The sequence below is a fragment of the Ananas comosus genome, linkage group 22 (genome assembly GCF_001540865.1).
Source record: "Ananas comosus cultivar F153 linkage group 22, ASM154086v1, whole genome shotgun sequence".
NCBI classification, from domain to species: Eukaryota; Viridiplantae; Streptophyta; class Magnoliopsida; order Poales; family Bromeliaceae; genus Ananas; species Ananas comosus.
The window spans coordinates 6,098,822-6,126,740 of NC_033642.1; the positions used below are offsets into that span (position 1 = coordinate 6,098,822).

At 34.0% G+C, this 27,919-nt stretch overlaps 2 protein-coding genes across 2 annotated transcripts; both read left to right on the forward strand.

Annotated features, from left to right (window-relative positions):
* On the forward strand, positions 1,158–4,013 carry LOC109727093 (scarecrow-like protein 28). Its single transcript, XM_020256988.1, has 2 exons — positions 1,158–1,546; positions 1,742–4,013. Exon 2 carries the CDS (start codon positions 2,006–2,008, stop codon positions 3,884–3,886), a length of 1,881 nt encoding a protein of 626 aa, XP_020112577.1. The 5' UTR covers positions 1,158–1,546; positions 1,742–2,005; the 3' UTR covers positions 3,887–4,013.
* Positions 19,813–27,456, forward strand: LOC109727252 (E3 ubiquitin ligase BIG BROTHER-like). The gene is made up of 8 exons (XM_020257290.1): positions 19,813–19,837; positions 19,946–20,108; positions 22,500–22,722; positions 22,986–23,050; positions 23,115–23,159; positions 24,454–24,578; positions 26,159–26,267; positions 27,125–27,456. The coding sequence occupies exons 2-8, from the start codon at positions 19,968–19,970 to the stop codon at positions 27,161–27,163; spliced, it is 747 nt and encodes a 248-aa protein (XP_020112879.1). The 5' UTR covers positions 19,813–19,837; positions 19,946–19,967; the 3' UTR covers positions 27,164–27,456.

Sequence of the window (27,919 nt, forward strand, 5' to 3'; positions counted from 1 at the left end):
AACTGTTAAGTTGATTGATTGATGATCGTTATCTTTAATATAGTAAAAATATCGTAGCGTTGTGAAAGTCTAATTAAATTGATTGATTGATGACGTATCTTTAATACAGCAAAAATATAGTAGTGTTGTGACCGATTAAAATGCCACATTATTATTAAATTAGTAAAATATATATCAGCATCTAATTAACTAATTAAATTGGAGTGTAGGAGTTGATTGCAACAATCTCCAAAAATTTTGACAAAAATCATAATAAATTAAATTTTGCGAACTGAAAATGTCGCTCTTCTTATAGTTTGAGGACAAATTAAAAGAGTAATTTAGCCAAATGTAATATGATACATGTATACATGGTTCACAATAATTTCAGAGCCAATGTATACAAATCAAGCATTTTGAAAACCCTGTAATACAGGCATCAAGCAATTAAAAAAAATATTACCATATACAAATTAAAGCACCATTTTGATCTATGATAAATAATAAATCAACTTTCAAATTTTATAATATTTTATAAATATCATGGAACGCACGCCCGTCTGATATATAGCTGTGGTGTGTGAGACAGTGAGAGGCGTTCGTTCATGCACCCGGCGCAGGTATAAATTTCTCTTTTTGTAAGGGACACGTGGCCAGTTTTGACTGGCCATTGGGGGGAACAAACTATCCGACCGTGGTTGCAGCTGATCCGAGCCGGAACATCCCGGTGGGAGCCCCCCAACGGTCACAAAAGAGGACAACCGCCGCAGGACGTCACGTGCGAGTCACGTGGGAGGAAGCTTCCCGAGTCCGGTCACCGCCCCCAACTGGTCCGGTCACCGCGTCCCAACGGTCATATTGACCCCAAAAAGAGAAGAAACCCTCCCCCCTCCCCCCCAACGGTCATATTCCCCCCCACCCCCTGGCCCGTCCGATCCCCATCGTACGGTCGAGATCGAAAGAACAGGACCACCCCGGGATGCTCCCTTTCCCTACGGCCATCGTTTTCTTCATGGGCCTTATGGTTTCCGTGGACCTTCACTCATCATACTAGTAGTAATTTGTAGTTGTAGCGTAATAGTAGTAGTAGTAGTAGTAGTGGTGGTGGTGTATAGAGAGAGAGAGAGAGAGAGAGAGAGAGAGAGAGAGAGAGAGAGAGAGAGANGATGATGAGGACACCTAAAATCATCCAGTTTTCTTCTTAAAAATCCGATCTTTTCTCAATGGAAATAGGACCCATCATGTTCAATCTGTTCCTACGCTATGACACCATGCTATCTCTTTGATTCTCTCCGTTTGCCTCTTTCGTTCTCTTAAAAATCCCTTCTTTTGCAGCCCATGATCATGTTCAATGCGTTCTTGTGATATGCTATCTATTCGGAACAGCTAAGTTTGGCTCCTTTTCTTTCCTACTTCTCTTAGTTCTGGGTAGAGTTATTAGGAGTGTCGCAATGGAGGGTTTGAAGTTCTCTGGTAGTGGGTTCAGTGGTTCTGTGTCTGCGAGAATCGAGCGCGCTTCGCCGTGGGGTGTCCATGGCCCGGTGCTTGACGAGCGCGGCTCTTCCCGGTAATGTTTCCCTGATCATGGTCCGGCGTTCTTCTTGTTTGCATTATTTGATTCTTTTATAGTTTTTCTTTTTTTGGTTTCTCACAAATTCCGTTGCTGGTTTCAAAAGTATAGGTGACAATACTACATTCTTTCACTAAACTGATCAAATTCTTTCGCATTACCGAATTGGGTCTGATGCAATTCTTTTCGCAGATACCTTCTTTTTCATTCCTTTATACATAAAGCCTCTTCTGTTCTTCTTATTAACCACCAAACTTTACGACACTGAAAGGAAACTGATAACAAGTGAGTTTATAGGAGTGAAAAAGAGAGGGGGGGAGGGGTTCATTTATTTATATAGAAAGCATAGGATATCATAAGAATACAAAGAAGAAGAAGAAGAAGAAGAAGAAGGGTAGGATTTGTATAGAGGAGGGGGGAAAAAATCAAAGGGGGTGAAGTGGAAGAGTGTAGAGGATGTTGGCTGGTTGGCACCAGTACTTGAGGAGTGAGGCTTCATTGCAGTTGCAGGTGTGCCAGTTCCAGCTCCAGGAGAAGATGGGTACGCAGCGCCTCGACCTCCCCTGCGGCTTCGCCAAGCGAGAGAACCACCCCCGGGTAAGCCTCTCTCTCGAGAAGCCGATCGATCCCAGAAGCACTTCTTGCTCCTTCCGGCAGAACCCGCTAGCGGCCCCCTCGTCGTCGTCCTTAGTAGCCAAGATAGAGCCCACTGATCAAGGAGCCCTTTGGGAGGAGAGTAGCAGGAGATTGAAGAGGTTTCATGAGAGGGACTGCTTCGAGGAGTCGATACTTGCTCGAGCCAAGAGAACTAGGACAGGAGAAGCCGGTCAATTAGTTGGCGGCGGCGGCGGTAGTGGTGGTGGGGATGAGGATATATGGTTCCCTGAATCCATTGAAAGGACTCCTTTTGTAGAAGAAGAGAAGGTCTTTCTTGTGCCTAGTGCCGCCTCTTTTCCGGTCGACAACACCTCATTGGTGGGATCTTTCGAAAGCGAGAAGGACTTCGAATGGCCCAATACCAAGTCGCAGTCCGATTCGAGCTCCTCGTCTGGTACCGGTGGTCTCTCGCCGAAGCCCGAGATCGAGACGGAGAATAGGAATGACGTCGTAGCGTATACGGTAGGAGGAGCAGGAGTAGATGAGAGCACCCGGATAGAGAGCGAAGGGCTCGGGCTCTTGAACTTGCTTACATCTTGTGTAGAAGCCATTGGCGCCGGAAACCACGAAGCCGTGAACTATCTTTTAGCTAGACTAGGAGAGCAAGCCTCGCCGAAAGGAACCCCAATTCACAGAGTAGTTGCTTACTTCACAGAAGCAGTAGCCCTTCGAGTCGCAAAGCTGTGGCCTCACATCTTTAGTATCACCTCACCAAGAGAGCTCACTGATCATTTAGAAGACGAAGAAAATGATGCCATTGCATTAAGGCTCCTCAACCATGTCAGCCCGATACCGAAGTTTCTCCACTTCACCTGCAATGAGAGATTGCTTAGAGCTTTCGAAGGAAAAGAGCGCGTCCACATCGTAGATTTCGACATCAAGCAAGGACTTCAGTGGCCGAGCCTGTTCCAAAGCTTAGCTTCTAGGCCGCAGCCGCCGGCCCATGTGAGGATCACGGGCGTCGGAGAGTGCAGGCAGGAGCTGCTCAACACGGGAGTCAGGCTTTCGAGGTTCGCGGAAGCCCTAAACCTTCCCTTCGAGTTCCACGCCGTTACCGACAGGTTAGAAGACGTCAGGCTCTGGATGCTGCACGTGAAGCGGGACGAGTGTGTCGCCGTGAACTGCGTGCTTGTTATGCACAAGCTGCTCTACGACGAGACGGGGTCGGCGTTGATGGACTTTCTAGGACTGATTAGGAGTGTAAAGCCGGAGGTCGTGCTTACGGCCGAGCAAGAAGCCGATCACAATGACGAAAGATGGGAGCTGAGGCTAGGGAAGTCCGTTCAGTATTACTCCGCGGTCTTCGATTCCTTGGATCTGTGTTTAGCCAGCGACAGTCCCGCCGCGAGGGCCAAGATCGAGCAGATGTTCGCGAGGGAGATAAGGAACTTGGTGGCGTGCGAAGGGGACGAGCGGTTCGAGAGGCACGAGAGGTTCAGCAAGTGGATAAAGAAGATGGAGGATGGTGGATACAGAAGTGCAGGCATTGGGGAGAGGGAGATTGTTCAAAGCCAACTAATACTGAGGATGTATGCATCTGACAAGTACAGTGTAGAGAAGAGAGGGGAAGGAGTTAGTGAAGGGCTTAGTCTGAGGTGGGTAGATCAGCCTCTATACACAGTTTCTGCATGGGCACTCAGTGAGGTTGGAGGAAGCTCCTCTACATCTCTGCCATGCTAAGTTAGATCAGTTTAAACTCTGTTCTCCATACACACTTATCACACATTCTTTTATACTTTTAAAAGAAGAAAGATTTTTAGCATTCTTTTTTCGGAATACTTATTTTAGAGGATTAGGTGAATACTGTTTGTTCATTTGTTTTTTCTTTTTTTTTTTTTTTTTTTTTTTTTTTTTTTTTTTTTTTTTTTTTTTTTTTTTTTTTTTTTTTTTTTGTAGCCTTTCCAATTTATTGTTGTGTAATTCTTTATTCTTTCGCTGCCGAGACACTGCAAGAACTATGTCAGAACTGAAGTTGCATCCAAGAAATTAAACTGATCAGCTCCTTAGCAGACGACGGCTCGCAGTTACTTTGATTAGCATTTGTAGTCATTTGACATCATTTTTTTTTTTTTTTTTTGTTCCTTTTTTGTTTCATATTGTAATTCTTATGTATTAGATTGACTATCATTCTTGTTTAATGTCAGAAAGAAACAAGAATTATAAGTGTTTTTCCTTCTGATTACACAGTTCTGGTTAATTTGTTATGTTTATGAAGTTTTTACTTCTTGTTGAGCAGGTATGTCAGAGTAGGAAAACCAGAATCAATTCTAATGAATTGATGGTGCTTTTGTGCGCATTTTATTAATAAACTCTTAATCAGTTATAATTTTCTCAATTTCTTTTGTGTTGTTCTGTAATGCGTGATCTAAATGGGAGAGCGTATAGCAGTAATCTGCTTTTTATAAGATAATCCCTCAAATTAGCGAAATTGCACACTTTCAACAAACAGGGACACAATTTTAGTTTTGCTGAACAAATTGCTTGTGGAGCACAAAACTATGAATTTTCTTTATGTATGCCAGCTATAAACATGTGACTCCCTGCTTTCCATGAGGGTCACTCATCTTATAATTACTCTAATCCTAATACGCTTAATCCTCTTAATCTCTTGAGTCTAATTATCGTTCAAAATTTATAACTATGATAAAAGGTTTAGCCCTATTATCTTCTATATATAGAACTAATTCAAATCCTTGAGGCATTATTCTCCTCCATTTTTTAAGTTCTGATATTTTCGTCAGGCTCAAGTATACTTACAAGTATCAGACAATATGAGACTCGTCCTATTAATCTTGTTTGATCTTAGTTAAGCCTATCATTTCAAGACTCTTACTTAGCTGAGACTCATCTCCTACTACTTTTAGCTGATGATTAATTCTGATACTAATTATGATGCTCTGCTTCCATGAGATAGTTTGCAAATTATCCATATTACGAATCAAAATTTCATAACTGTTGTAAAATGAGAAAACACCTTCGAAATGAGGTTCTAACCTTTCACCGGCGGTTCTTAGTGCAAGTGCAAAAGGTTTGATAGTTGATACTTGAGGTCTCTAGTTCGAAATCTAATTGCTTCGCATTTTTAACTAAGTTCATTTCTAATAAAACTGAACCCTATAGATAGCGTGTTATCTCTCTTTCTCTCTCTCAAAGAAAAGAGAAAACAAAACAAAACAAAACAAATCAAAACTCTCTCTCATTCTTTAATTTGTATCCCCATGGATTGTGGAAAAGAATTGTAAAAAATATTAAGAGAGTTTTGTGCTCGAACTTTTTGTCAAGGAATTGAGCCTTCTATTGCAATTGCTTCAAGTATATCAACAAAAGAAAAGAGAGTAATGCTTCTATATTTTTTTTTTTTGGTTACCGTTCATTCACGCGTATTCAACGGCTCAGATTTAGGTTTTTTAAAATTGTGACATGCAAGAGTAGGTCACTTTGGGAGAGATACCGGTTATCAGGTACCTAAAAAAAGGATATTTTTGTTTTTTAATACATGGGCAATTTAGTCATTTTACATTAACTATATTTTCAAAATTTTTATTTTTTCTTTGTTTCCTTTTTCTCACTCTATCTTTCCTTTCATAATTTGGCATTTCATATAAGGAAAATTTCAAATGATTTGACAATATGATCATTGAATTTAAACTTTAAATAGTAATATGAAATTCCTCTAATTTAAATTTCACTTTTAAATTTAAAATTTAATATTATATTCAAATTTATATTTTAAAAATTTAAGTGTCATATAAATACTTTGAAATATGGTAAATAGAAATAATTGTTTGAATTCTAGTCTTCTGGTTTAGATTTGGTTTTGGGTTTCAGAAAATTGGTCAGTTTTGAATTTGGATATGGATTTTTGAAATCCGTCGAGTTCGGAAATAAGTTTTGTGATTGTTAGTCAGATTCGAATTCAAATTCCTAACTATTTTTTTTCTCACCAATAATTCTAATCTTTTTAATTTATATGTTTAAAATTATATTTAAAATATTTATTAGCTCTAACAGTTAAATTATCATTCTGTTTAAAATATTTATTATCTTTACCGGTTCCAAATTGTTCTTAATGTTATTCGGTTCAATAGGTTAAAATCAGATTCTTGATAGAATAGGTCAAAGTCTGATCAGTCAAATCAATCGGTTCAATCTAGTTTTTAAATCATTGAATTTAAAATTTAAATAGTAATATAAAATTCCTCTAGAGAAATCTAGTTGTAGAAATCTTACTCTCTAAGTTTTTTATGCATTACGTTTTAAACTGGTGCGAATAAACTGTATTTTAAATCTTGGTAGAAATTTAGTTTTTAAATAGTAATATGAAATTCCTCTAATTTAAATTTCACTTTTAAATTTTAAGTATTTAATTTTTAAAATTTAAATTCATCGTATTTAGAAATAAAACTATTTCTAAAATTTCTATAATTTAAATTAATGCATAATTTGAGAAACACTAAAACATTTAAAGTAGATTCCTAAATTAATGCCTAATAATTGCATAAATTTGGTTAATCAATTAATTTCCTAAATTAGTGCTAATTAATGCATAAATTTAGGACCTCAATTAAAAGTTTCTTTAAATATTGTATTATTTAATTACCAAACTAATCTTAAATAAAATAATCCTTTTACCTGCTAAGTATTAAAGTTACATTTTTACCCTCTATTAATTAACGGTTAAGATCTTTTTTATTTTTTTTTAAAAAAAGTACCGAATCATTTCTCAAGAAAAGAATATAGCAATTAAATTGAAAAGCAATTTATATGACATCACTAATGAGTATGGCTTGACATTCTAGACCGATTTCTTATTTAAACCTCACCCACTTTAATTGAAGCTCCCTACTAAATGTATTTTTCAACTTTTCAACTTACTTTTCTTAATTAACCATATCTCTACACTTAGAACAAGCTTTTTATTTTGAAACTTTATCAGAAACTAAGATAGTATCTTATGCCATGATTTCGATTTTTGTACCCAATTTGTAGACGTCGATTTTTGCTCGTGGTTCGTTCTCGTTCGTGATCTGCAAGAGAGCGGGATGTTGCGAGTCTAATTCTTTTATCTCTGAAGATGGAGCCGTCACAGAAAATTAGATTAGGGCTAGACCGGGACTCCCGTATGTTACATATTTTTATATAACTTTGATATAAGGATGTTAAATCACGTCCGTCCATCAAAGACGTGTCCAGATATATTCTTATCGTTAGATCTATCGTATATTTATAGTTCGACTTAAATAGACCGACTGTTTCTTTATAGATTGTCTTAAATAAATCACTTGAACCACATCCAACATGTTAACCATATTTAAAACATGACCAATCAATGTCAAAATGACAGGTAACACCATCATGATTTTTTAATATAGCTACAAGAGACAATTGAAGTTGATGAGGAAAATAATGAATAGAACATGCCAAATACACTCTCTCTCATAATTGAAGTCTGGTCATAATTTTGTCGGCGTATTCTAAATGAACTTAATAAAAATTTAAAAAGTAAAAAAGTTAATTGCTTATTTAAGTAACAAAGTGGAAGTTTTACTAATATGTATATAATATAATAAAGAGGTCGTACAAAATAAGACTCGTTTGTAGTTTATGCGATCTATCAAAGGGCTTGGTAGTTGATACCTGAGATCCATGTTCGAATCCTAGTCGATTCACATTTCCAGCTAAATTTATTTCTAAATGAAATAAAACGAAGCGGGTAGCGTACTACCTATCTCTCAAAAAAAAAGATCATGAATAATGATGCTAATTGTTACTCAATAATGGCACTCACAATATATGGCTGTGGAATATCAACACTTAGGACAAAATAAATCTCAAACAATCTATTGATGTATTACCGACCGTTCCTAGAACAAATAGTAAAGGACTTTGTGGTTGGTACTCGAGGTCCCAATTTCGAATCCTAGCTGATTCACATTTCTAGTTAAGTTTATTTCTAAATGAAATAAATAAAGCGGGTAGTAAAGGACTTGGTGGTTGGTACTCGAGGTTCCAAGTTCGAATCCTAGTTGATTCATATTTCCAGTTAAATTTATTTCTAAATGAAATAAATGAAGCGGGTAGCGTGCTATCTATCTCTCTCAAAAAAAAAAATCTATTGATGTATTCAAACAAGTGCTGTAATCATTCTTAGCTTGCTCCAATTGCCTATTAAGAGAGATTTGTATAGATTATTTTTGCTTCATTATGTTTCCATATTTTTTTCACAGTTTGATTATGGTTACCATTATCTCCAGCAATATGAAATCTAGTATTTCTTTTTGGTACCAAGCCTTACTTAAAACCTTCACTAGCAAAAATATCACCTCTACCTTATTTTCCAATACATTTTAAAATAAATAGCAACACAAGCAAAATAATGCATTCTCCTTTATACTATATTCTAACCAATTATCATATTAGTCAAAACAAAAAGGATTGAGTCTCCGCACCCTTCTCTAATATTTCTTTTGGAAAAATCATAATTACAAGGTTGGCGAGGTTTTTTTTTTTTTTTAGTATGCTATTATTATATTGTCCCAATTATTTGGATGATACCCTAATATTCTTTTCTATTTGTCAGATCAGCTAGATGAAAATTTTTATCAGTTTATTTATTGCAAAAACATTTTAGGCAGTGGTTAGACCTACGAGGTTAAGAGAATTACGCGTGCTAAAGCTAGAGTAGTTTTTAGAATAGGTGAACCCCTAGGGAAGTGGAGCATCATAGTTGGTATTAGAGCCAATCATTAGCCGAAAATATAAGATGATGCTTGACTGAGTCAAAATTATACAATGGGTAGAGCACGACTTTCCGGTTGACAATCATTGTAGGTGAAGCGCAGCTCCCCACAAGATTGATTAAGGTTAGCGAGACGAATCTCACATCGTTTGATGCTTGTAAGTGTGCTTGAACCTGACAAGGATTTCAGAACTTAAAAGACGAAAGAATATAATGCTTCTAGAATCTGAAATAGTCCTATAGATAGGAGATCATAGGGCTAAACCTTTTAACTCGACTATAGTATTTTGAGTGATGGTTAAGCTTAAGAAGTTAAGAGAATTAAATGTGCTAAAGCTTAATTAATTCTAGAATAAACGACCCCTTAAAAAATGGGGCGTCATAATTGACTTGTGGTGTTAAATAATATCTCCTACATTTTCATTCCTACTTCTATCTACGCTTTCTTGAGTTTGAAATAACTTTTATTGAGAAAAGTTAGAATGAGTCTTTCTTTTTAAAATTTTCTTCATATATAATTCGCTCGCAAAAAGCTTAATTGATAAATTAGTTTCTTATTGATCATAAGAAATTAGCAACATGCCAACAATAATAAAAATTGAAAACTATCAATAATCATTATTTACAAGGAAGAACAAACAAGAAAATTTGTTATTTTATTAATAAATATTATTTAGAATCAATACTAAGAGAGGACGTTATGTGGGGCAGGTTTGGAAGAAGAAGAAGGTGATTAGATTTTTTTTTTTCTTTTTAATTCAACTCAATGTTACATTAAAAGAAAGTGTAAAATTTAATTTACTTTTTTTAATATTCTAATAGATTTTTTTTTTTCTTTTTGTACTTGGTTCTAAATCTTAAAACCCGGGAACATGTAAATAATATCACATGAGAGCAAACATTACTAATGAGTGACATTCATGCGGTCGTTAAATAAAATGGAGCCAATCAGTCTCTCAAATTAAATGATTCTAACTTAAAGAGGCGCCAAACTAAGAGATGCTCTGGTCATTTTTATGGAGCAACTGTTGTCTTTTATAATATTTAGTTTTCACACTTTCAGTTGGCAACTTGCTCTTATATTACAATTAATTAATCTTATTGACTAGCGTATATAAGTAGTAACTTATTGGACCTCGACTATAAGGTATAAAATACTTAGCCAAAGTTATTAATTCGCACTTACGTATTATATGCCCTAGAATAGCTTGAAATAGATATGGAGATGTTTCTATTGAAAATTTGATATGCTACCTAACCAAATGAGGCCTCCAACATACATCTAACGATTGACATCACAGACGATTTGGTGTTAATGCATTTATGTTTAGAGCTAATTCTTGTAAAAATAAAAAAATAAAAAATTCTTTTCAAGCAAAAAAGACAAAAAAAAAGGGGCCAATTTGCATAAAAAATTCACAAGTTTTGAGTTTTTGCAAAACTGGACTGCCATTTTCGATTTTGCATATTCGGATCGGATTTTTAAAAAGCTGATCAAAATACCTTTATAACTTTCTCTCTCTCATTTTTTTTTTTCTCTCGTTCTTTTTTTTTTTCCCTTCTCCGAAGAGAGAGGCGGAGGCGGTCTGCCTTGCCTCTACCTCCCGCGCCCTCGCCTGTGTCCACACACCACCCGCCCTCTTCGTCTCCAACCTCATCAAGGCTGCGCTCACCGCCGCCTTTTGGGACTCCCCTCCTCGCGTCCGCCCCATGCGCTCTCGCCCGGGCCTACTCACCCTCCACCCTCCTTACCTCTGACCACGCCGAGGTTGCGCTGCGATGCTTTTTCTTTTTTCTCTCCGAACATCCTCCACCGTCTTCGCGACCCACCTCTACCTCCACCTCTATCTTCACTGCAGCAGATTTTTTACCTATCAAATCCACTCTTAGGAACCTACCGTTCTCACCACCGCCGCTGACGGCGAAAAGGAAGCGCTTTTTGCATCAAGAAGCTCGCTTGCGAGGGAGGGAGCACGCGACCCACCGCGTCCACCGGGACCGGCGACGAGCGAGGTGGAGATGGAGGAGAGCGCGACGATGCCGGAGAAGATGACGGGGCGGCGGCGCGCGCGGGGTCCCAGAGGGCAGCAGCGAGTGCGGCCTCGGTGAGGTCGAAGGCGAGGAGGACGAGGGGTGTACGGGAGCATCTCCAGTTAAACACTTTTGTTTGCTTAAAATAAAAAAAAAACATTAACTAAAAATTAAAAACTAGAAAATAAGAAAGAAGAAGATGAAATTGAATTATTAAGATAAAATTACACTATTTTAGAAAAACGTAGCATTATTATAGACGTAAGTTGCACTTTTTGAGATATAAATTGCACCGTTTAATATGAAATTTACACTCTTTAAATAAAAATTGCACTCTTTGGGAGATAGTTATACTTTTTTTTCTCCCAAAGAGTATTCTTTAAGATGAAAGTTACACTTTTAAACGAAAGTTTCACTCTTTAGGAGGTAGTTATACTATTTCTCCTATCAAAGAGTGCAATTTTTATTTAAAGAGTGTAATTTTTATTTTAAAGTGTGCAGTTTACATCTCAAAGAGTATAATTTACGTCTATAATTGTGTAACATTTTTCTAAAATACTGTAACTTTATTTTAACAATACAATTTCATCTTTTTCTTTCTTCTTCTCTAGTTATTCTTCCTGATTCTCTAGTTTTTGATTTTTAATTAATTTTTTTTATTTTAAACAAATAAAAGTGCTTAACCAGAGATACTCCCGTGCACCCTCCCCCGCCCTCCTTGCCTCCGACCTCGCCGAAGCCGCGCTCGCCATTCTGGGATGCCGTGCTCGCAGCCCCCCTGCCTTTGTCTCCGACATCATCGCACCCTCCTCTGTCTTCATCTCGCTCGTTGTCAGCCTCGGTGGGCGTAGTGGGTTGCATGCCCCCTCCCTCGCCAGCGAGTTTCTTGATGCCGAGAAGCGCTTCCTTTTCATCGCCGGCGGCGCGTTCCCAGAAGTGAGTTTAATAAGTAAAAAATATTCTGCAGTGGAGGTGGAAATAGAGGTGGAGGTAGATCGCGAAGGCAGTGGGTGAGGTTTGGAGATAAAAAAAAGAAAAAAGAAAAAAGAAGAAGGATCGCGGCGCAGCCTCGGCGGGGTTGAAGGTGAGGAGGGCGGGGGGTAAGTGAGCGCGGGTGAGGATGCATTGGGCGAACGCGAGGAGAGGCGTCCCAAAGGGCGGTAGCAAGCGCAGCCTTGGTGGGGTCGGAGGCTAGGAAGGCGGGTGGTGCGCGGACGCGAGGGTGTGGGGAGCAGAGGGGAAGCAAGCAGCCTCCGCCTCCGCCTCTCTCTTCGTAGAGGGAAGAAAAAGAACGAGAAAAAAATAAAAAAGGATAATGAGAAAGGAATAAAAATATTATGGTCAGTTTTTTGAAAATTCAGTATGAATCTGCAAAATAAAAAAAAAAAACGGTTCAGTTTTGTAAAAGTTTAAAACTTGTAAATTTTCTACGCAAATTGGTCAAAAAAAAAAAATCACCATGAAAAATTTATATTGGAAAGAAAAATATCATGTCATCCTCAACACGTAAGTCGATCCTGAGTTTAAGAGCTAATCACTGTGGTCACACATGGATAAAGTAAAAAAATAAAATAAAATAAAATAAAATATGTGGATGAGAGTGATCTTCAGCAACAAATTGACACCACGTGGACTGACGTGATTGGTCATTGACCACAAGTCGTTCTACTTTTCTAGAAGTCCAGTCTTCTCTCCTCCAAACTTCAAATAACCCCTTGTAGTTTATGTCATTCTTATTTTAATATTCTGCTATTGTATTTGGCATCTTTTCTTTTCTAAACGCAGGATTTGTGCTCTAGCCTCTTGGCTAGAACTTGAGGATACCAGCCAACTGCGCTAAGCAGTAATGATTTTATTTTGTGGTTTTATGTAAAACTTGGGGGTTCGTATGCCGCACATAAAGTTATTGAGAAAAATTTTAGAGGAAAAATATTTTTTCGTGAAAAAAAAGGTTTATTGGTGTTTGCTTTCGTTGTTACATAAAACTAGTGTTCAAAGTATAGTTGTTTAGTTTTGTTCAGAGCATGGATATGAACGATTCTTATAACTAGCATAGCAGAATAATTATTACGCACATGATAACCGAGTGAAACAACAAAAATACAAGATATTGACATGCGGATGCGGTAAATGTAAGGAACTATTTAAAAATTTTCCTATGAAATCAGAAATTAATGATTCAAATAATATCATTTGAAGAAAAGAGAAATGATCCCAACAAGAACATTGAGACCCAATGAATATGATAGATAAAGTTTAAATAATTTAATAGAGTAGATGCATGGGAGAAAGAAAGAAACAAATCATGGCATATATAATATGTGTTAGGTGCACTCTCCTTGAAGATGATTTGTCACCAAATGTTGTACACATAACCACACAAGACAATGGGCTCCTAAATTTACTTTATTAACATTATTTATTCATACCGACCGTCTCTGGAGCAAGTGGCAAAGGTCTTGATGGTTGGTACCTGGCAGAGACCCAAGTTCGAATCTTATTTGATTCACATTTCTAGCTAAATTTATTTCTAAATGAAATAAACGAAGCGGGTAGCGTGCTACCTATCTCTCAAAAAAAAAAAAGAAAACATTATTTATTCATTTATTTACTTATTTATTTTATGTAAGGACCTTAATTGGGTCAATGTGAAAGTAATGTGTATGGTTACATATCTACAATGGTTTATAGTATTATATGCCCATTGCTTATTTATTTACTTATTTATTTTATGTAAGGACCTTAATTGGGTCAATATGAAAGTAATGTGTATGGTTACATATCTACAATGGTTTATAACATTATATGACCCATTGCTTGTTCTTTTGGAATTGGTAAATTATTTCATAGTCATAGATAAAATACGCTTATTAATTTTTTTTTTTTTTTGAGAGAAAGGTAGCACGCTACCCGCTTCATTCAGAAAGAAAGTGAATTAAGCTATATGGGTGAGGCAGCAAGGACCTCGAAGTGTTGCGAAAAAAAAAAATACACTTATTAATTGAAGTCGAAATGGAAGTTTGTAGATTGTAATTAATAAAGTCTTTATTGTTATGAAAGAGATATGTAAAATTAACAGATGAGGTACGAAACTAAAGCGGGGTTCAAAATACATGTGATGTAGATATGAAAGGCATGTAGAAACACATTAAATATAACATGGCAATTTAATCTGCCACATATATGATTTTATAGAACAACAAAAGTTTAGGATTAGTTCCGTTACCGTCTTACCCATAATTCAATAGGAAACAATCTATAAATATATCTAGCACACAAACTGTTTCTAATGCAAGTGGCAAAGGATTTGATAATGGATACTCGAGATTCTAAGTTCAAAACCAAGATGTTTTACATTTCCAACTAAATTTATTTCTAAAAAAAACGAAACGGATATTATGCTACATACTTTTTTCTCTTTAAATATATAGTATAAAGTTACTATGCTTTCGAAACATAAAGGGCCTACTATGCTTTTGGAAGCATAAAAGGTGATCCTTTTAGGGTTGAATGATTTCCGTAGGGTAATAATATTAATCCAAAAATTAGAAATAATCCAAAATTTAGAAATGATCGAAGAAAATAAAGGTCAAAAAGTCGGAAGCACCAGGTTCTTCATATGCTTCCTATATATATATATATAACTATTACTACTTCCGTATATATGCATGGAACTTCCAGGGTAGCATAATTGAAGGAGAAAATTCCAGTATAACAACTACAAAACATACCTTTCCACTCCATTCATTCACCTTTTCCCCCTCACTTTTTCCCCCCTCTTGGATCAACTCCCTCGATCTTATTCTTTTTCTTTGTTAAATGACAAAGACTCGGGAACAAAGTGTGGCTCACTTTAGTTTCTGTGAGTAGCAGAGACAAATAGACAATAAAATCAAACAGGGTTAAATACTGGTGCACTCTTTTAAAGTTTAAAAATAACTTATACAAATTAATGCGTATATACATATACATACTCCTCTGAACTTATAATACCTTATGAAAATAGAATTGGACCGGAATACTATTAACAGTATTTGAGCTCTTTTACTATCGAGTTTTTAATTCTTGGATAAAAAATTATAGGGTTAGGATAATAGTGGTCCCCTAGGGTTTTAGTGGTAGTCCTTCAGGGTTGAGTCGGTGGTTGGCTGAAAAGTATGATCTAAAGGGTGAATTGATTAAAGTGTAGATCTAACGGCTAAAAAATCGATAGCAAAAAAGTTCAAATACTATTAATAGTACTCCAGTTCAACTCTATGAAAATATCCCTTTTATTACATTTTTAGTAATTTTTATTAAATGTTCTCTAGTTTCCGCTCTCCTTTTCTCTTATCGTTCTCTAATTCTTCATCTTCGTTTCCAATCTGATCCGCTAAAGAAAATGGCCCCAGTTGAGATCGAGGAGTATCTCCTACCAGATTGCTTTAGATCGAGAAGAGAATATTTTGCTGTAATTAATAATAGAAGTCACAATCATATACTATGTGCTAAATCTGTATAGAAGAGTATTTGGCTTACTCGAAAAAAGAAAGAAAGTGATGTAGTAGGCGAAAAAATCGTAAGATAGAAATTAAGAAGAGAGGAAACGAAAGAAAATTTAACCAAAATTGAAAAAAATAATAATTGAAAAGGTATTTTTATAAAGTATTACAAGTTTAGAAGTATATGCAGATTAATTTAAAATTTGGAGAATATGTAAGTTAAATTTAACTTTAGAAAAGTACACACCAGTATTTACCCGATAAAATAAAAGGCTAAAAATATGTATGGAGACCTCTCAATATATGCCATTACGAATCGAAGTGAGTTTAGCGAGTTAAATTGGGAATTAAATTTCATTAAATTTAATAACTTTGAAAATTAAGTTTTTAATAAATATGATTAAAATCTACTAAAATTAGAGTATTTTATTCGTGAGATCTTTTCCTTAAAACTGGTCAACTTTTGGCTGTAACCGGTCTATACTATAGACGGGTCACAAAAGGAGAATTAATTAAGTGGGTTGTGATCGCTACTTAGTACCTCCTCTTTTGAATAAAGAACACGAGATTACAAATGAAATTAATGGTAGGTACATTGCGTTGCAACTGGTTTGGCCCATACATGATGTGATACTATTTGTGCAACTTGGTCCTTATTCCATAAACGTTAGGTCTATTTTTTAGTTTGTTACCATTAGGTTTAGGCCCCGTTTGGATACCTCTAAAAACGTAGCATAGTTAAACTATCCTACGCCGGTAGCAAAATAATCCTATGAAGCGTTTGGAAGAAAAAAAAATAACGTAATTTTTGGAGTATAGTTATACTATACTTCAAAAAATGAAGTAAACTTACAATCCACTTTAACCAAAGTGAAAAAAATTCCACAATTTTGGGCTTCCAAAGATGTATCAATTTCTAAATTTTAAATTTCAAAATAAAATTTTAAATTTCAAATTTTAAAATTTTAAAATTCAATTTTAATTTTGATTTTAAATATCAAATTTCAAATTTCAAATTTCAAATTTCAAATTTCAATTTTCAACTTTCAACTTTCAAATTTCAAATTTCAAATTTCAAATTTCAAATTTCAAATTTCAAAAAGTTCAAATTTCAAATTTCAAATTTTAATTTAATTTTTAATTTTTAATTTTTAATTTTTAAAATTTAAATTTAAACTTAAATTTTAAATTTTAAATTTATAAATATGTAAATTTATAAATTATTAAATTTAAAATTTAAAATTTTAATTATAGATTTTTTAAATTTCAAATTTTAAAGTTTAAATGGTATACTTTAAATTTTAAAATTTAAAGTTTTAAATTTCAAATTTTAAATTTCAAATTTCAAATTTAAAACATAAATTCTAATTTAATTTTTTAATTTTTAATTTTAAATTTTAATTTTATATTTTGAATTTTGAATTTTAATTTTTAAAATTTTATTTTTAAATTTTGAATTTTGAATTTTGAATTTTGAATTTTAAAATTTTAAAAATTTAATTGTTATAAATACTATGGAATTGTATGATCTGTATCCAAACAGCTTAAAAATGAAACTGTGGATTTTTTTTGTAGTTACAGGATTCCGTATTTTATTTAGACTAAAACCATAGAATAAAAATTCTATGGAATTTTTTAACTATGCATCCAAACGGCGCCTTACTGTAGACTTAATTTATTAAGTTTATCCAACTCAATTTATTAATCTTCTAAGCTTATTGTTACAGAGCAGAAATTTAGACTTACTTTAGCCAATAATAAAGAGCAGGGTTACTGTGCTATTAGGAGCACAATATCCCTTATTCTTCTAAGTTCGTAACTATTCATCAATTTTGATAGATAATTAGAACTAATATATCATTTCTCTCTTAATTTTCTCTTCTCTTTAAATTTTTCTTCAATTTTTATTCTCTAGCACCCTAACCATGCACCTATCAAAATTGATGATGGATTGTTATAAATTTTTAGAAGCACAAGGACTACTATACTCCTAATAGCACAGTAGCCTTATTCTAATAATAAATAACAAACAATCCTCACAACACTTAGGAGCATTAAATGCAGTGTGTGAAAATCGAATCTCTGCCACTGGTTCTAATATCACTCGTGAATTGTAAACGTTAATCAACTATTTCAAAAGTATGTAATAAATTAAGAGTAATGCTCTGAGTACGACTTGCATATTTTCTATAACCACTGATGTATTAGCGACATTGCATAAATCAATTTGTAAGTGTAAGCGCATGAGCAACTTTTCAAGAGACCTCCGATGTTCCTCATAAACAGTGGTCATAAATTAATAGAAAGAGGGGTTCATAAGTTTTAGGTTGCTAAGCACACTCAGACTCGACAGTGACACAAAATAGATGGTAATTTTTTTTTTTGAGAGATAGGTAGAACGCTACCCGTTTCGTTTATTTCATTTAGAAATAAACTTAACTGAAAATATGAATCAACTAGAATTCGAACTTGGGTCTCGGGTACCAACCACCAAGTCTTTTGCCACTTGCTCTAGGGATGGCCGGTAATAGATGGTAATTAATAACAGCGATTTTAAGAGAGATTATATATTTTCTATATACCGCTTGTTTATTTTATTGTCCTTTTAATAATAGTATATTAATAAATCAATGTAGAAAAACTCGCAATTCATGAAATAAGATTGATAGATGGTGAGCGAACAAATGTTAAAATGCATCGAATAAAATAAATATCTTTTTTATTAATTTTAGATTATTTATTTGTTAATTTTCCACCTGATGCTAAATCACTAACAAAAAATGATTAAGAAATACCACCAAACCAGTCCAGCAGAAAACGATTTAGAAATGGATTGTACGTAACACTTGTCACATGTACAGTAAAATTTAGATAAATTATAATTTGTGTATGGTTGCTGCAGAAAAAAAAAAAAAAAAAAAAAAAAAAGTAGAAAGATACCAAGCTTATCTAAACTATAGATTATTTTAAAAAATTATCTATTCAACCTTATTATTCAATCTTTCAATTTATTTGATTTGAGTTGGTCAATAATATTTTAACTTCAAAATTTGAGATAACTATTTACTTTAATGAATTCATAGGTACGAAAATTGTATATTAAAATTTTGAATTCAAAGGATCGTTGACTAACTCAAATCAAATAAATTAAAAAATTGGACAGTAAAATTAAAATTTTAAAAGACCAAATAACATTGAAAGATTGAACAGTAAAATCAAAACTTTAAAAGACCGAATAACCAATTTAAAATAGTACATACTATAGATAAGTTCTTCATATTTTTACCCAAAAAATTACAGATCACGGAGGGTTTTTTTGTGCAATAGCCCTCCCCTAAATTTTATTCTAAAAATAGACCCGTTAAATTTTTATTTGTAAATATGGTCCTATAAAAGCAGTGAATGATTCACCGTTTTTAAAAGCGGTGAATGAGCGGTGAATGATTCACCACTTTCTTTCTTTTTCTCACTTTTTTCTATATTTCTACGATAGTAAAAGTATTCTTTTTCTACTTCTAAAGAAGAGTTATGAATGTGGTGAATTATTTACCGTATTTAGAGATCTATTTTTATAATTATTTTTTTAAAAAAATTATTTTTATAATTATAAAAATCGACAGGATTATTTATGAAAAAAATCTATCACGGAGGCGGCGAATGCAGAACCCAAAAAAGGTTTAGAACAAGTTTAGATGCCATATTCTCCGCGATATCAATGTAATAGATAACCATCTAACATATAATTAAAAGCAAAAATTAATTATAATTAAAAGCAATAAATAAATAAATAAATAAATATAATAGGACATTTTAAGACAAGGACACTCTCTCTTCATATTCCCCCCTCTCACTTTTAAGAGCAAAACACAACCCACCACCATGAGCAATTCCAAGTGAGGAAGAGGAAGAGGAAGAGGAAGAGGAAGAGGAATAAGAGAGATTAAGGTATATTCCTTTTTACTATTTCTTTCACTTTTGGTTTATAAAGGGAAGGTTTAAACCCAAACAAAAGAAAAAAAAAAAAAAGTTTTCTGATTGTGCATCTTCACTGCTGATACATGCATTAAGTTTTTGAATTTTCTTTTCTCCTTTTTTTTGTAAAAAAAAAAAAAAAAACTTGGTGGATATACACCACAGTGTTGTTTTGAGTGGATTTAATTGCTATTCAATGATCTGTTGCTTATGTTATCAAAAGAAATTAGAAAGGCTATGGATTTTGAACTTGTTTAACCTTTTGGTGCTTTTTTAGTCTCTATTTTTTTTCCTTTTCTTGAATGAATACCATTTACTAAATACTATTTTGAATTTAATGTTTTAGGGAGTCTCTGTTTCTATATGAGTCTCTGTTTCTTATGCAATTTTTGCTTCACCAACAAGTGGGTGAGAAATTCCCTTTCTGTGTGCATATAATTATTGGCTGTATCTTTCATGGAATAAAACTTAAGATTGATTTTGTTATATTTTTTGGTTCTTTACTATTTGCTTCAGCAATAGAGCTTTGGTGGTCACCATGACAATTGAATTTGAAACAAAAGAGAGAGAGAAAACTCATGTGTATTATGTAAACTCTCCTGGCTCCAATGCTGCAGAAGAGAAATTGGAAGGATTAGATGATCTCGTCGATGCTGCTGTCGAAGTGATTGAAGATCAGGTCAGTTTTGCTTATCCTCTTATTAGGGCTTGTCCGGTTCGCCTCTTTTGGACTCTGGAATCAGAATGAGATTCACTTATTCCGATAGATGTCGTGAGGTTTAGAGGAATCGGAATGACCCAATCCATTTATTGCCCAATTCGACTTTGAATTCTGGATTGGCCCATTCCAGAGTAAACCCCTCTCTCACAAACACCTCCTCCTCCTCCTCCTCTCCCTTAACCAAAACCATCTCTCAGCATCTTAGGTGTCTCAATTGTCCATTCTGAATTTTATTCCGATGATAAACCCAATAATTTTGGGTGATTTGTGCAACTTCATTCTAATCGTAAACCAAACATGCTCTTAGATTGGATATCGACAAAGAAGTAAACTCTCTAACAAAAAGGCTAAAAAGTGCTATGGCATATTGAGGCTAAGATGTGTTCCTCCATAGAGTGTGTAATTTTATTTTATTTTATTTTTTTTCTTGAGAAAAAGGTAGGCACGATACCCGCTTCATTCATCAGGAATATGCTCTATAGAGCTTTCTTAGTTTGGTTCTAATGCCAGTCGAAACTTTATATTTGCTTTTGTGGAAGCCAACTCAGCTTCAAGGATTTAGCATGTTTGGCTCGCCCTTTTTTCACCCAGAAAGCTAAATCGGAATGGACGATTCCATTTGTGAGTGTTTGGTATGCGGAAGTCTCATTCTTGATTCTCTCTCTGGAATGGGAATCATCTTATCACCATTTTTTCCATTCTGGACTAAGAGGCTTGATTGGAAATTGAATCCAAGCAGAATGAATATTTGTTCCAAAAATATCTCAATTATATTTTTTATTTTTTATTTAATTTTTTAACTTTAATGTTTAATTGAAATATAAGTTTAAATTTAAATTTTGAATTTTTAGTTTTAGATTTTGGGTTGCTGAAATTTAAATGCAATCAAGCATTTTGAATTTGATATATAAATTTAAATTTAAATTCAAATTTTACGTTAAAATTTTAAACTTAAAATTTTAAATCAAGTTTATAGATTCAAATTGGAATTTAAATTGTAATTTTTTAGTTTGAATTTGAATCAAATCGTAAATTAGTTTTATGTTTTGAATTGTGAACTCAATTTTAAATTTCAACTTTTTAAAAAATTTACATTTTAAATTTTAACTTATTATTTTAAATTTCAATGTTAATTTTTACTATTTAAGTTTTAGTTTGAATTTCAATAATAAATTTAATTCTATGTTTTGAGTCGATAGCTAATTTTAAATTTAATTTTATGATCTATATTTTAATTCTAATAGTATTTTAATTATTTTCTATGACCAATTTTTTTTCCCATCTCAACCAGACAGTAAAGACAGGAATTCACTATTCCGATTATTATTCTAAACCAAACATATTAGGGGATTTTTTTCTTTCTGTTTTTGATTCCGGTCCATTCTGATTTCCATTCTGGTTCCAATTTCGTATCTAGCTATGCACGGCATGGCACGGTAGCACACTGTGTCTTGCCGACATGTGGGTAACGATTGTGTGCTGCTGGCACTGTTTTGGCATTTTTTGCCACATTATTGTTTTATTGCATATTTGGTGATGAATCTAATTGCGGCATCTTTTTTTAGTGACATTTTAGCTATAGTAGGGTGGAACCATAATAATATATATATAACTCTGTATCAGCGCAATGATATAGCATTCACTTGAAGTACAAATATGATATCCATGTGTAGTACAATAATAAGATTTGTGATTGCATCCAGGTAAACAGGTGGGTGCATCTAGTGGATTTACACATTATTTAACTTCGATGTTCTAATTTCGGTTTTCAGATTTTTCAAAAACTGTAGGATTTTTATGGAAAGTCTCTTTATAATGTTAAATTTTTCATGAAAAACATGAAAGGCTCCTTCTCAGGGAAAATTAACAGAGGGATCGTATGATGAATAAGTCTAGTTACTATACAAATTATTTACTTAGAAAAACATAAAAGTGAATGGAAGAATTTCTTACAATATTGAATTCTTATAAAAACAATGAAAAATATCTCCGGGAAATTCAACGAAGTAATCATCTGATGAGTAGATCAAATGAATCTCCCATTCATACGATTTGATTGTTACATTTCAGTTTTGGATTTAAATATCATCAGGAAAAATTTGGGAGAAACCATTATACATGGAAAAATTGCAAGTTTTGTCAATGAAAAGAAGAAAGAGAAGAGAAAGATCGAGGGAAGAGCGAAGAAAAGAGTGGAAACAAAGGATAGCATCATGCCCAAAACCTGTAGATCAACTCAAACCAATTAATTTTGTTTACATGTGATTCTCATCCCAAATTTCATTTCCAATGAAGATAATATTATGTTCTTTGTGATCATTCATTAATTGCATGAACAACTTAATGCAGGAAGGTCTTTACAAATCGATAATGGATAATAATCTGAATGATCAAAATAGAGATTCAAATGGCGATGCCAGAGCTGATCATGATTCGGACCAAAGCAGCAGCACTAGAACTTCCTCAGGATCTGTGAATATTAGCATGCAATTAGCAACTGACGAAGCTATAGCTAGGCAAATGCAGGAGTTAGAGAATTTGCATATTCTTACATCTTCCAACGAATTCACAGGTAATTTTGATATTATTTTAAAAAAAAAACTCTTTGGGTACGTATCTAAAAGCTGAAAAATTGTATGAACAACTTTTGTTATCTTATTTTCTTGTCCTATAATGTACTGAACTAGTTATGTAATTACTATAATCCTGTGATTTCTTTTCTTCTTTTTTTTTCACGACAAGTTATTTCAAATTTTCAATTTCTTCTGTCTAATTTTCACAGTAAAAATGATCTTGGCATTCTTTGATATCATGTTTGGTAATGGTTTACTTCAGATATGAACACTGTCGAGCCTTCCGTAGAGACTGGTGAATCCAGTGGTACCAACAACGTGAGGGAGGTAAATTATATTTTTTTGTGGCATGTTTCTGTAAAATGCTCTCATCATGCATTTCGATATGTAGGTCGCGCAACAAGATGACATAGATCCAGATAGTATGACATATGAGGTTCGTAACTGAGATTTCTATATGCACCCTCCTTGTAGAAAGATTGGAGCTCTTAATCAGACATGATTTTCTACTTTCTTCTGATAATTGAGATTCTTATTAGTATCCATCTTACTATAGAAAAGTAATTTTCAAGCTTATGTCACATATTCTTCTAACTCTGATATTTTCACTGAAGTGCTTTTATATAATGGATGACTTTTTGCTGTGGACATCTCTTGTCAATCTTAACTATAAAAAAGATGTTGTGCTCTGCCTGGAATACAATCAATAGATGTGAAGCAATGATCCATTTTGCTGAAGATTTTTGCACCCTTTACTAACTACAAAACCATGCATATATGTTTTCAAGCACCATTGTTCTAATATGCTCATTACCGTATGCCTTAAAGAACACGCAGACTTTTCTGATGTCAAAGTAGTTTAACGGACAAGCTATCTTCGTTACATAAAAGATCAATCTGATAGATACCTGCCTAGGAATAGTCCTAACACCCTGCACTCTCATAGGAGAGTTAAACAGTGGATAACAGGATTTGAACTCAGGACCTCTTGGAACTGGGGGAGCTTAGGACTGCCGCTGATTCCACCTTTATCCAAAAGATCGTTCTTATAGGCAACTGCCCGGATATTGTCTTAACAACCTTTATAATCTCCCAGTTTCTAATTTTGACTCAGTATATCTATTGCTTAATTTAGTTGATTTCAATGTAGTCCTCTTAGCATATTTGTGTCCGAGGAACATGGCATCACAAGCTGTGTGTTCTCAACTACTAATTACTAATTAGTCTAATTTTCCACTATAGCTAGTATAAGATAAGATTCGGTTAAGCGAAGCAGTTCAACACCCCTTTTGATTAAAACAAAAGTCAGCACTGTGTGCTGGCATATTACGTTAAATGCCATCAGCGGCTTTTCTAAACAACAATACATTTACATTAGTTTGAGAAGGGAATCTGAATATATCAATATTGCTTTCAAAATGATACGTGTCATACATTCTTAATCATCGCAACTAAAAGTCGGGTGTAGGAAAAGCTTTTATTAGGACAGAATTTGCTAGTAAAGTAGGGAGTTGTAGGATACTGGTGTGGATATAAAGCTCTTGTGTTCTTCACTGTTGAAGACTTTGCTCACTTCATCTGTTCATGTTTATTGGCATTTATTAGATACGTCCTTCGATATACAGTGTGCTATTTTCATAGCTAAGTCCGTATTTGGATAATTACTTAAATTTTATGTGCGAGTTTTTCGGTGTCCGTTAGCTCAATTATCATTTTCTTGCTTATTTTAGCAACTGCAATCTTTAGAGGAAGCTGTTGGTAGTGAAAACAGAGGGTTATCTGATGAGCTTATCTCATATTTGCCTTCATCGAAGTACAAATGTGGCTTCTTCTCGAGAAAAGGGAAACACGAAGAGTATGTGTTCAGTTATTCCTCTGCTCTTGTGTTTTATGTTATTTTCATGTTTTAAACAGATGAAACAGATAATTTTAGAAACCGACAGGGATATTGCTCTTTTTGAGGCTCTCAATTTAACCTAACCACAAAATGATATGTAATCACAATGTTTAAAACGCCTACCTGCAGCAAGTCGGTGGAATTTATGTTTCGAGAACATTTTTTGTTTCTAATTCTTTTTATTTTTCCAATTTTTAAAATACAGTTTTCTCCTGTATTTTGCTCAACCTAGTCAGCAGTTTTTTTATCCGCCTCGATTCCTGCATTTATGCTTGAAATTGCCAAAGCATATCTAACTATGAAATATAATTATGTGCTTTATCGATCAGTGACGCTTTGATGTTGGGATGCAGCTCTTCATTAGTCATCCAAGTTCTGTTTCTGTTGTTTCATTGTCTCAAATTCCCAAGTTGTCTGAGAAGTTCTTAAAAATTGAATTGATCTGTCAGCAGTCGACAGTATAAGGATTTTGAATTGATTTCGATTATGATAGGCTCCGCCATTCTCGTCTTGGCAATAGGAATGAGCGAAATCGCTAAGACCCTACAAATTCTGATATTTCCTAAAGAGATTTCACTATATCTTTCTCCTATCAATTGTCTAATACGGAGCCCATAAAATTAATCTCCGATTTTCAGCTAATAAACTATAAAGTAAGGCTTCAACAATAATAAACTTTAAGGTAAAGAGAGTAGGGAAAATCTCTTTCTTAACAAATCTTTCATCCATTTGCTGATTCTTCATTTTCTTCCGCTCAAATTTGGCCTTGTAATTCTTTGCATATTTTATGTCATTTATGAGTCAGCATTTTTTTCAACATGACTTTATTCTTTAAAGAAAATTGTGTTTTCTACTGAGCACCTTCTTTAACCTTTTTTTTTTTTTCTGAACTAGATTTGTTCTTGATGACTCTTTTAATCCCTCTTCATGCAAATATTACAAGGTTAAAACATACAGAATTTACTTGAACTATAGACCATTTAAAACGATTACCCAACCTTTCAAAATTTCGATTTTACCACCCAACCTTTCAATTTATCAATTATCGATGTTTTGACTTCAAAAATTTAAACTAATTACTTATTTTAACGAACTTATAGTTACGAAACTAAGCCTAAAAAAATAAACGAGCATTCAAATTTTAAAGTCAAAGCACTGCCGACTGTCTCAAATCTAACAAATTGAAAGGTTGGGTAGTAAAATCAAAATTTTGAAAGATTGGGTAGCTGTTTCAAAATGCTCTTAGTTGAGATAAGTTCTGTATGTTTTTACCTATATACAATCCAATGTAATAGAAAAATACAAGTTACGGCATAGTAATTAAAACAAAGAACAAGAGGTCCTCAGTGTCTCTCTACCATTCCTGCATATGCCCTATTTTAAGTATGTATGTAGTAACCAAAACAATTATGTAAACTCCATTTCGATTTTACTTACTTTTGTTGCAACTTTTCCTATTATTCATCACATTACAAACTGATTTACATAATCTTTCCTTTCTTTGTTCGGAAATAATGATGATATTTTGATGAACATAGGTGTGTGATCTGTAAGGAAACCTACAAGAACCGAGAAGAGTTGATAACCTTGCCATGCCAACATTCTTTCCATGCAGCTTGCATTCGCAGGTGGTTGAAGATTGACAAGGTGAGAATCATTTACACTCTACTAATAGTAGCTCACGAAGATTCTGATAGTGATTGGCACACAAACTTCTAGTGTTAAATGAACGCCGTTTTTACCTGAATGGGCGCTTTCTCTTTCTCGTTACCTTAACTCGTAAGTAATATATAGTTTAGGGGGGGAATCATTGTGACTTGTTGAGTGTGTTTTTGCTTCGGTATGGTTAATCTTAACCATTGTGCAACCAATGTAGGGGTATGTTTCTAACTAATTTAAACACTAGTTACTTATATTAAGGTTCAATTTCAATATCCTCAAACTTTCTCTATAAGCTAAAGAAACCATCCTACACAGGAGAGTGAAATGTTTCCAACATCACAGTTGTGCATCCTCAAGTAAATTGGCCTCAATGAACAACAAGGGTACAACTTGATCATCGTAATCTCGAGAAATATTAACATTGAAATAATCATGCTAATTATTTTCGTTACGCTTAGATTTACCAAATTAAACAACTATCCTTATTTCCTTCGAAGCTAAAAGAGTTTACTGCTCGACTGGCGTACTTACAAAGTCTCCTAAGATATAAAAAAAAAAATTCTGGTGATACTCATATTTTCCCGTGAAGGGAAATGCCTTTTTATATACAAGAGAGCAAAACATATTTAATGGGATTGCGACAACGCAACTCTGACACGTACACGAGATGTAGATGCGCAAATCCCTTTTCCAATTTCGAAAAGTTTGTATCTTATCCTGCTAGCTTTAAATGTTCTTGCTAAAACTCCACATAATTGTAGACTATCTCTAAATTAGCTTTAGCAATCTGATTTGTTAACAAATGTGGGATTAAACCTTGTTGTTAACTTGTTTTGAATCAGAAATGTCCTGTGTGCAAAGAGGAGGTATTTGGGCCTTAGTAGAATCATCGACAGATCCGAGAATGGTCAGCATGATTCGGCGCACTCTACATCACCTGTAAGCAAAATTCTGTGCCGACTTCGTCTGAGAATTAGCGAAGTGCGACGCTCAAAGAGATTTTCGGATTATCATCTTTCTGGTTTGGATTGTTTAGTTTGGTGAATTGAAAGAGTCAGTACTGGTACATTGTGCTTGCATTTTATCTTGCGCATTTGCTTTGTAAAAACAGCCTTGTATTTTCCAAGGGACTAATTAATAAGTATGGTTGTGTATTAATGCATATTTTGCTTAATTGGCATGGGATCTTTTATTCAATGTGTGGCTTTCAATGCATCAGAACTACCCTGAAGCCCATTTGCCTGGAGCTGCATAAACTTTCAAAATTTTCTTTTTACCATCAAAACTTTTAAAAGTTTGCGACAACCGCGTAGATTCATATTTCATCAATTTAAAAGCGATAGTGATATAGATGAGTTCTGTTGATGCCAAAAATCAGTTTGGTGGATAAAATTGATCGTAATTATACTTCTTCTTTTTTTTGTAAAACACGAATGCTAAAACTCAATTTTTATATTGTAAGAATGAATTTTTGACGTAAGAAAAAACCCTTTTACATTGATGGCATGTACCATTTATATTTCTTAATTATTTGACTATAATTTAGTCTAGTGACTTGTCTGGCGCTAACCATTAATCCCAAAAGCTCGAGCTGTTAGAAATACGCAACCAATTCACTTAAAGTGTATAGAAACAGC